The sequence below is a fragment of the Phaseolus vulgaris genome, chromosome 3 (assembly GCF_000499845.2).
Source record: "Phaseolus vulgaris cultivar G19833 chromosome 3, P. vulgaris v2.0, whole genome shotgun sequence".
Lineage (NCBI taxonomy): Eukaryota > Viridiplantae > Streptophyta > Magnoliopsida > Fabales > Fabaceae > Phaseolus > Phaseolus vulgaris.
This window is the reverse complement of record NC_023757.2, coordinates 5,974,309-5,985,151: the sequence shown is the minus strand read 5'-3', so window position 1 is coordinate 5,985,151 and position 10,843 is coordinate 5,974,309. Positions and strand designations below refer to the sequence as shown.

Genomic DNA, 10,843 nt, shown 5'->3' with positions numbered 1-10,843 from the left:
GAATTAGGAACAATTGCATAAACCACTTTTATTTTTTGCATTTTATTCCCAGAAGAGGAACATCTTACTATACTAGTCCTGTAGATCTGTCATACATTGTCATATAATAATTGAATAATTCCCCATTTTGTAGTCATTTTCATTTTTTTCTTTTTTATTCTTGGGTCACCATCATGACATTATTGTTTCGTTACAACTATTTTAATTTTTTACAACATACTCTTGCTATATATCATAAGACCAAAACATTCCTAAATTACTCTAAGCAATCGAAATATGATTAAAAATATACGTAGCCATTCAAATATACGAAGTTTCATTTCCAATTTAATATATATATGTTAGAGTATGTTGTCTAAGTAAAGCATAGAACAGGAAATAATGGAGGTTGTTCCAGTTCCATTTGCATTGTTAAATTTCTGGTCTGCATATTGCTTTATATTCACAGTTTCATCTTTGTTCTTTTGCAGAACTACCTTCTCATCGCTACTTTGATCAGCACAAGTCTTGTATTTGCTTGCTACATTGTTCTCATGGTACTTTATCTTAATTACAATATATATTCTCCTGGTACTTCATATTTCATAAAATTTCATGCCAATTTGAAAAATATAAAATTTATTTTGAAAAAAAAGCTTCACAAAAAGTCATGGCTCAGTATCTTCCTTCACCTTATCAATGATAAAATGAATATGTTGAATATGCTTTCAGTGATTTATAAAAGTGATGGTTATTGATCATTGCTATAAAGGATATTGTCAGAAAAATCATACACTATTCAATGAGTTTTCTTCATGTTGTTCAAAATTCTGCTAAACCAGATAGCTTTTCTCATATAGTATCTAAGCAGTTGTATTATATTACACTTCCTTTTCTTTCTACATGATCAATCTTACCTTTTAAGAAAAGCAATTATTTAACATATTTCAAGTCTTTTACATAAGTTTCTTAAAAATCACATTTAGTAAGTCACCGATAAGCACCGATAGGACTGGCCTAGAGTATTTGAGGTCGTAGTAGGAGTAACTCGACTTCATTATAAAAAATTAATCTTAAGATAATACGATTTTAATGTATTATCTTAATATGATTTCAATATAATTAAAATAACACAATTTTAATGTATTTGAATTGAAGTTGTGTTACCTTAACAAGACTTCAGTATAATCAAAATTTAATTGAAATTGTGTCACTATTATAAGAAAATCATGAAATATATAGAAATCAATTTTTAGAAATCAAAATAATTAGTTGCTAAAAAAAATATAACTAAATTAGATATTATTTTAAAAATTAAAAAAAAAATAGTTTCTAAATTAGTTTCTATTATTGTTAAATAGTTTCTAAATTGGTATCTAATTAGCAATCAAGGATTTAGAGACCAAATTTAAAAATCATCTAACAATAATAAAAACTAATTTAGAAACCAAAAATTATTTTTAGTCACTATAGCTACTATTATTTTTTGTCTCTAAAATTGATTTATATTTCATGATTTTCTTGTAATAATATATATATATATATATATATATATAACTATTAGCATAATTATACAACTAAAATTGGATTTACCTAAATTTTAAATTTTAAAGACTAAAAACAAAATTAAGTCATTTTTTATTTATATGTTTTAGATGTTATTTATGATAACTTATCTGACATGGATCATTAGCTAATTCATTCATATTTTAATTTTTTTTTGTGTGTGTTAAACTTCTTGTAATAGGTGGGAGAAACATGTTCTCGAGACATTAATGATTGTGACATGGGATTGCAGTGCATAGAATGCAACTCGAAAAATCGGTGTACACGTATTCAAACTATAAGTCCTATTTTAAGGGTCTTTATTAGCCCTTACCATGTTCATCAACCTCTCTTATACCTCTTAATAAATTTTGTATAAGAGTATATATGGTGAATGATGTCTAGGTGAAGGATCTTCCATTTAATCAATACTCATGGCTTACAACTCATAACTCATTTGCATGGAGGGGAGTAAATTCAAGTATTGGTTTTCCAATTTTGGCCATCATCAACCAAGAAGATTCCATTACAGATCAACTCAAGGTATGCAACAAAGTTGCATTTCAATTTTTTCATTAAAGATGAAGTAAATGTGAGAAACAATATTTTTTTTATAAGTAATAAAAAACAAAATAAATGAGAGTATTAAAAGTGTTTCAACCCATTACAAAAAGTTTTAATGTATTTTAGTCGCCTAACAATCTTGAACCAATAACAAACTCTTCCACAATTTAACTTTTTCTTTGTGCATATCCTAATAGTTCCTCAAAACACTCACAAGCATCAAAACCAGATTAAACCCCAAAAAACATAAAATCCTTTTATAATGCTTTACAACATGGTAACAAAAAAAATTAAAAGAGTTAATTTCTTTTTTTTTTATGCCTATAGTATCTACATTAAGATCCCTTCATTCCAGAGAGAAAACATATCAGTATGAAGTTTGTACTTCTGTTGCAGTTCCTATTTGATTTCATTAATCATCACAGGATCCTTTTACAACATAATATTTTCTTGCTATGAGTGTTCAAGTCACCTTCATATTACCCACAACATAAAATCATGAATCTAGACTTGATGGTATGATGATGTTAACTTAACATTTGGATGCAAGTAATAGGGTTTAAACACCAGTCAGAATAAGAGAATGAAACCCATGAGAATTTAGCATTTAATCATGTCCATGTTTTTACCTGAACCATCAGGAAAATTTGTTGATTATCTGGTATGTGTTTATTAAAAATGACATTGTTTCTTAAAGTCCAGATGTTCCAAACCGTGACAATTCATATGTTTTTCAAAATGTGAGAAACAATATGATTTTTAAGATGAATATCGTTTAAAATTTTCAAGACAACTGCATATGCTTATAGTATTTGGTAGACAATTTTTGTTGCAGAATGGTGTAAGAGGATTAATGTTGGACATGGATGATTACAAAGATGACATTTGGCTATGTCAAGGGATGTGCTCTAGATATACAGCTTTTGTAAGGCTTTTGTAAAAGTTTCTAAATCAAAGTTAAAGTGTGTTAGTTTTGTTTGATTTGGTATGTGTTTATTTGACATTCTTAAGGATCCTATAATTTTGAAATACGAGGTATGATTTAACAGCAACCTGCCATTCATGTTCTAAAAGAGATAAGGACATTCCTTGTAACACATCCAACACAAATCATCACCATATTCATTGAGGATCGTGTAACATCACGAAATGGTGTGAATAAAGTGTTTAATGCAGCTGGGCTGAGGAAATTTTGGTTTCCTGTGTCGAAAATGCCCAAAAATGGTGGTGATTGGCCAATAGTCAAAGATATGATACGCAGGAATCATAGGTTAATTGTGTTCACTTCAAATGCTACTAAGGAGACTTACCAAAGAATTGCTTTTGTGTGGAATTATGTTGTAGAAAATCATTGTGAGTCTCATACCATTCTTTCTAGGTCAAATCTATATGAAATGGGTCTAATAATTTATACATTTTTTTTATGTAGATGGACATGATGGCATGAAGGGAGGTTCTTGTTCAAATCGAGTTGAATCATTTCCAATGAACTCAACAACAAAGTCATTGGTCTTGATGAACTACTTTCGAAATGTCCAAAATTCTAAAGAAACATGTAGGGATAACTCATCTCCTTTGATTACCATGATGAATATGTGCTTCATAGCTGCAGGTAATCGATGGCCTAATTATGTTGCTGTTGACTTTTACAAGGTAAAATTTTCATAACACTTTGAAAACCATTTCATGTTCATGTTCAATATATATTATTCAACGGAGCTTATGTGGGTGAAACATATAGAGAAGCGATGGTGGAGGAGCTCCAGAAGCATTAGATGTGGCAAATAAAAACTTGTTTCAGACATGAGAAAAGAAGCTAGTTGCAATCATCTTGGGATTTTTGTTGGATATGATGAAGATATCATACTTAATAACTAGAAAGCTTGTCTATTTCCACTTCACACACAAATTAATGTTATAGTTGAAACTTGCTTAAAAGATTTTTTTTTTATAAAAGACTATCTGATGGGTGTGAATTTTCTATGATAATTTTGCTATGTTCCCATTAATTAATTAATTATGATATTATTTTATGTTTGCTAAAGTTAATCATTAAAAATTAATCATTTTTATGAGTAACTAACATTTTATAATTTCTAAAGAAGGAATGTTTTAGTCCAAAAAAAATAGCAAACAAGTTTAAGTTGTTAAATTGAGTTAAAAAAAAAAAAGACTTCTTCAAATGCTTAAGGAAAAAAAATTGTTGAACAAGTTTCTAGATGCCAAATCATAGTTCTGCAAAGTAAATTTTCAAATTTTTCAAAAGATAACTTTTACTAGTTTAGAAAGATATAGTTAGATTAGTAAAAATGAGTAAAGGTGATCTTGGATTTAATCCAAATCCAATTCAAATCTAAATATTGGAATAAGATATAAAATTTATATTTATATTTTTTAAAAATAATTTGGATTTTATAAATTCAAATCTAAATATTTGGATTGAATTTTAAATCTGAATCCATATTTTTATAAATTTCTATAATATTAAAAAAATTAGTAGTATAATGTAATTTAATTTTTTTTTTTTTGTGTGTTATAAAGGGTAATTATTATCATAGAGAAGTCTTCTTCTATCTATTGTATGTTCACATTCAAAGTTAAAGATGTATTAAATGTTTTTCATACATCATTGTATATCTCTTGTTCAATGACATAACTTATGAGGTATAGGTTAACTAATTTTTATCCAACTTAGAGTAAAACATAACAACCTACAAGATTGATAGTCCTCATTAGAAAAATTATTAGCATGAACTAACTTTAACACATTCTTAAATTTTCTTTTGATATATAATAATATTTACTAGATCCTCTAATATTAGAGATGGAAGAAAGAAACATTATCTACTTCCATTGAATAAACATATATAATATTTGAGATATATCATGAAATAATAAATATTAAAATAATAAAAATGATTACAATTAGAAAAAAAAAACAAATATTAAAGTAATTTACATATTTTCTGGACTTTAGTCATCCAATTATGTATTATATTTTAATTCAAAATCATGCTAAAGTTTAATTGTGTTTGTGAAGTGAAGATAATTCCTAAATAATCCTGTATCTAAATTATTTGTTTGATATTTAATTATTACAAGAAAATTATTATAAATAAATTAATTTTAGAAATCAAACTAATTTGTTACTATGTTAATTAAATTAGATACCATCTTATAAACTAAAAAATTATTAGTATTTAAATTAGTTTTTATTATTAATAAATAATTTTTAAATTAGTATTTAATTAGCTAGTAAAGTTTTAATTACTAATTTTAGAATCTAAACAATTGGTAACTAAATAGATACCAATTTAGAAAATATTTATAAATAATAAAAATTAATTTAAATATCAATAATTTTTTAATATCTAATTTAGTCAATATAACAACTAGTTATTTTTTTATATAAAATTAATTTTTATTTAATAATTTTTTAAAAATGGTATTTTTTTTATAAAATAAATTTTTATTTAATGATTTTTTAAAAGTGATAGTTGAGAAGCCAATTTTATAATTTACTTAAAACAAATCTGATTACTAGAAAATTAATGTAATTAATATTTAAAAATTCCCCGAACCAAAAACCCAGAATGAGTTTGGTATTAATGACATTTCTATAGAAAGACTTAGATGAATATAAATTTGTGTAGCGTCATGGAAATTATTCTCATTCTAATTTCTAAGTAACTTTATCTATCTATTTATCCATTATTTACCTTTTTTAAAAATATAAGTTAAAATTATATATTAAAAAATATTTTAAACTTAATTCAATTTTTATAAAACCTATTCTGTGACATATACTATTAAATATCTTTATCACATATATTATTATTTTATTATAATATAATATTTTATTAAGGGATAATTTTGTAAAGTAAACGTATTTAATCACGTGTGAAATGAAGCAATGTAGCTCTCTCATATATTTGAGATAGTTAATGCCGTTTCAAAAGAGAGTTCCAAAAAAATATTGCTTCAAGAAACAAAACAAACTCTTGACTTATTCTCATTTCTTTTGTAAAGAAACAACAATTACTTCTACGCATAACATTAATATAATATTTAATTATTAACAAATAATGATCGATAATTATTAATATTTAAGTATTACTAAAAAGTAATAAATAATATTTTTTTAAATTAATATGTTTAAGAAATAATTTATTTTCATTCTCTCAACTTATTTTTTTAAAATAATTATATTTTAAAATACATCTAATAATAATTTTGACATTAGATGAAGTTATCTACCTCAAATATTTTTGCTGTGTTATTAAAAGGGTGTAGGTTGGTTAGAGGAAGATCATTTGTAACAGCATGCAGCAAGTAAAGCTGCTATAAAATGGTTAACGTTCAGCTCAAATGTTGCACTCTTTGGAATTCAAATTTCGCCTTCAATCTTTGTAACTGACAGATAAAGGCCGTAATATCTCATCTTTTCTCTCACACTATCAACACAACAAATAATCATCATCATCATGCAGGTATCTAATTCCCTTTCTTCCTTCTTCCTTCTTCCTCATCCTCTGTTCTTCCTCTGTTCCAAAACAGAGACTTCACTTTCCTCTCTTTCTTTCTCGCAGAATCCAACACTTGCGACAACCCTTTTAGCCATTTTGCTCCTTGTCCACTCCTCACTCGCTCTCAAGGTACACCAACTTTATTTAACCTTTTCGATAACCCCTTTTGCCTCTAACTTCGATAAACTTGTCTCCCAACTCCACTCTCTTAAACAGGAAGGAAAAACATGCGTGGCAGACAGGAACTGCGACTTGGGTCTGCACTGCGAAACGTGCGTGGCCAATGGGAACGTGCGACCAAGATGCACTCGCATTCAACCCATCAACCCCTCTTCAAAGGTCTCACCTTTTTGTTGCTGTCGTTGTGCTTTTTGAATTTTGTTCTGTTGTGGCGTGAAAGTGGTGTGCGATGAAGTTTTCAGTTTTTTGAACAGGTAAAAGGGTTGCCGTTTAATCGGTATTCATGGCTGACCACGCATAATTCATTTGCGATTTTGGGTCAGAAACCAATGAAGGGTTCTGTTCTTCTTGCTCCCACCAATCAGCAGGACTCCATCACTAGCCAACTTCATGTGAGTCCTCTTCTGTTACATCATTTTTTTTCTTCTTTAATTGAAAAACTTTATATGAACTTGCTTATATGTTCATGTTTTTCCATCCATTATCAACTAATAGAACTTCTTATCTAATTATTTATCAAAACAATATTATTAATTGACTTAAATCATACAGCTACTATGAAAAGATTATATATAGAAAAAAGGTTTTAAAAACTTGTAATTATAATAAATTGTGCATGGTCTGAAATAAGATAAATATACTAACAACTTATATTGAAAATGATTTTTGATTAATTGATAGAGTAAAATATCAATCTTTGTTTTACTTAGAGAGAACAATGTCAGAGACATTTAATAAGTGTATCTAAGTTTTGTACTTTTATTTTTAGATGATGGTATTTGGATACTAAAAAAATTTGAAATACAGAAACGTTGAAGTAAAGAAAGGGAAAGATCTTTGAAACTTTAAGCAGTTGTTTGAAGAGCATTTGTCGTGTCTCTCATTGTGTCCATTTTACATACCTAGAAAGTAAAGTTTCTGCCTTCTGCTCCTCTCTAAGAACAGAGGAGGGTCCCCACTATGTTTCTTTTCAATTCTTTAAAACTGAAAAGTCAGAAAGTGGTTGGCTATTAATCGCTCTTTTGAAAACAGCACAGGATTTTTCTAACGCGATAATTTGCATTTTAAATAAATTGAGCAACTAGAATTTGTTTACACAGTTGAATAGTTCAAATGGTTACTAGTTTAGTTAGTGACATTATGTGAAATGGATTATTTTTTACTTCTTTAATGAGATACTTGCATTGTTGAAGCCCACCAGTGACGAGGATGGCTTTATCGGTTGTACTAGACACAAAGAATGTCTTGCAAGAGGGAGTTATATTTTAATCTGACTAAACAATTAGGATTGTTTTTCCCTCTCAATATTGCAACTTGTTTCTAGTTTAACTTGATTAGTTATGGCCCTTGTGTGAAAGCTAATTATTTTTAATATAACTTTTTAATGAAGTTAGAGTTGGTAGATTCCACATTGACCCAACAAAAGTTAAAAGTTAAGAACATTTCAAATCTTATTTAAGTAGATGCAATGCAAACTTCGTTTTATAATAAGTTGGTTTTATAAGGTTGAATTAAACTTAATTTCACTTCTTAATTTAATATTATGATATCCGACAAAGTTTATCTTAACGAGAATTTATCTTATAGACGATCCATAATCGATCACCTATAATATATAATAGATCAAACAACATCATTCTTAAAATACTCTACAATCTAAGATACATGGTTCAAAGTGGATGAAAGAGAAGCTATTCCTTGTGAATTTACATTTCATTTCACATTTCAAGTAGAAGGAATCTAAACTGATTTCAGTTGAAGAACTTTGGCACCTTATGCTTATATTTCACATTTGTCTTGTAGAATGGAGTACGAGGGTTGATGCTTGACATGTATGACTTCGAGAATGATGTTTGGCTGTGTCACTCTTTTGGTGGCCAGTGCTACAACTACACAGCTTTTGTAAGTAGGAAATAGCTTAGTTGTTGGTGTTCCGAATTAATGATAATGCAATTAAAAATTTGTATTCTCTGTGACCATGAAATCTGGTAATCAATAGTTGTCTGAAATATGAACAATACAGCAACCTGCCATTAATGTTCTCAAAGAGATTCAAGTATTTCTAGACGCAAACCCATCAGAGATTGTCACTATTTTCATTGAGGATTACGTTACATCTCCAAAAGGCCTAACAAAGGTGTTTGATGCTGCTGGACTGAGAAAATACTGGTTTCCAGTGTCTAGAATGCCCAAAAATGGTGGAAATTGGCCAACAATTGATGATATGGTCAAGAAGAATCAGCGTTTAGTGGTCTTCACTTCAAAAGCATCCAAGGAATCTTCTGAAGGGATAGCCTACGAATGGCGATATTTAGTAGAAAACCAATGTAAGTACAAGTTCCTATAATTTAAGTTTACCATTTTCGACACACCCTCTAACACATTATTTGAAATAGAATTTTATCATTGATTAAACTTCATGAAAAATCATAAATTTGTATGAATCATACTAAATTATAATCAATGATACCGAGTATATTAAAAATGGTGCATTCTTAGTACCCTCTTGAGCAAATACTGATGGGGTTTTGAGAATGCGATTTGCAGATGGAAATGGAGGGATGAAGGTTGGTTCATGTCCAAATCGTGCAGAGTCACCATCTATGAACACAACATCAAGATCATTAGTTCTGTTGAACTTCTTTAGAGATCTTCCTGATGTAACCAAGTCTTGCAAAGACAATTCAGGTCCTTTGCTTGACATGGTCAATACATGCTATGGAGCAGCTGGCAAGCGTTGGCCTAATTTCATTACTGTCGACTTCTACAAGGTGTTACAATATTAGCCATGATTGGCATTGCCAACTTATAGACTGAGCAACTATTTGTACCAGTTTTTTTCCATAATAACGAGAAAAAAAAATGAAATAAGTTGTTTTTTGTAAGATAAACATAGCTTAGACAAAGTTAAAAGTAAAATTTCATAGCAGTTTTTACAAATTCATTTGTACATAGGCTGAATTTAACATAGTAAACTTTTCATTACATTGATGTTTCAGAGGAGTGATGGAGGAGGAGCTTCAGAAGCACTAGATGTTGCTAATGGTCATCTAGTGTGTGGATGTGAAAACATGGCCATCTGCAAGGTTTTGCATCAAACATGCTACACATTAAATTTCCTCTCCCTCTCTATAGTAATAACGAATTTGGATTTGTGCAGGCTAACATGACATTTGGAGCTTGTGAGGTACCTGAGGCTGAAACAACTCCTTCCCCTGCAGCAGCACGTGACAGTAGCTTTGGTGTTAGAAATTGCAACCAAGTTTATTTGTTGTGGTCTTTGGCCACCACTGTTTTTGTGGGCATGCTTGTGGCATTGTAAATAGACATTTCCCTTGTTTATAATTAGGAGAAAGTGTGTGAAGAAACCATTTTTGGGGATAATGTTGAACCTTTGGTGCAGACATTACTTCAACTTTGAGAGCAACTTTGGAAAGTGTAGTTCTAATTTTATAGTCATATATGGCTAAGTTATTTTGAATTTAGCATTTAGAAATTAAAATGTTATTTTATTTATTTGTTTAGAGACTGTTTTTTAAAAGTATAAAGCACCAAAATCAAAATAAATTTTAAAGACTAAATAAGATCATTACAAAATATCAAATATATACTTGTAAAATCAAGATTTCCATGGTAGTGAGGACAAATAACATATAATAACATAAATTATTTTATCTCCCTTTCCCTTTATAGATATAACAGTAAAGGTATTTTCACAAAGTTAAAGAATTTAGAGAGTTTACTTTTTAAAGAGCTAGATTCCTTTGTAAGTTCATATTTAAAAAATGTACATACATAAAAATTATGGTATTTTATAACGCTAAAGTTTAGAGAATAAAAAATAAATCAATTAGCCTTTAAGAAATAATTTAATAAATTAAAATAAAAATAGTACTTAAGAATTTTAAAAAATATTTAACTCATAAAAACAATCTATTTAACTTACAATAGCTTCTAGAAAATTTAGAAAGTTTATTATCACAATTTGTGACATAACTGATAAATTTTGGACCTCTACCAGAGGCCTATTCTAGTACACCCAATAATCT

The 10,843-nt window shown here is 28.5% G+C and overlaps 2 protein-coding genes across 2 annotated transcripts; both read left to right on the top strand.

Annotated features, from left to right (window-relative positions):
* The first annotated feature begins 335 nt into the window (after window positions 1–335).
* On the top strand, window positions 336–4,313 carry LOC137805786 (PI-PLC X domain-containing protein At5g67130-like). The gene is made up of 8 exons (XM_068605710.1): window positions 336–387; window positions 471–536; window positions 1,727–1,840; window positions 1,930–2,067; window positions 2,924–3,013; window positions 3,138–3,441; window positions 3,518–3,741; window positions 3,830–4,313. Exons 1-8 carry the CDS (start codon window positions 382–384, stop codon window positions 3,893–3,895), a joined length of 1,008 nt encoding a protein of 335 aa, XP_068461811.1. The 5' UTR covers window positions 336–381; the 3' UTR covers window positions 3,896–4,313.
* A 2,053-nt stretch (window positions 4,314–6,366) lies between these two features.
* On the top strand, window positions 6,367–10,275 carry LOC137806428 (PI-PLC X domain-containing protein At5g67130-like). The gene is made up of 9 exons (XM_068606547.1): window positions 6,367–6,578; window positions 6,678–6,743; window positions 6,831–6,953; window positions 7,049–7,186; window positions 8,598–8,696; window positions 8,818–9,121; window positions 9,342–9,565; window positions 9,794–9,880; window positions 9,955–10,275. The coding sequence occupies exons 1-9, from the start codon at window positions 6,573–6,575 to the stop codon at window positions 10,114–10,116; spliced, it is 1,209 nt and encodes a 402-aa protein (XP_068462648.1). The 5' UTR covers window positions 6,367–6,572; the 3' UTR covers window positions 10,117–10,275.
* Window positions 10,276–10,843: the final 568 nt, after the last annotated feature.

Coding starts and splice junctions, on each gene's coding strand:
- LOC137805786 (XM_068605710.1), top strand. Junction 537..1,726: donor CTTGCTACATTGTTCTCATG/GTACTTTATCTT, acceptor TTCTTGTAATAG/GTGGGAGAAACATGTTCTCG. Junction 3,442..3,517: donor TTATGTTGTAGAAAATCATT/GTGAGTCTCATA, acceptor TTTTTTATGTAG/ATGGACATGATGGCATGAAG.
- LOC137806428 (XM_068606547.1), top strand. Junction 7,187..8,597: donor CCATCACTAGCCAACTTCAT/GTGAGTCCTCTT, acceptor TTTGTCTTGTAG/AATGGAGTACGAGGGTTGAT. Junction 9,566..9,793: donor TTACTGTCGACTTCTACAAG/GTGTTACAATAT, acceptor TTGATGTTTCAG/AGGAGTGATGGAGGAGGAGC.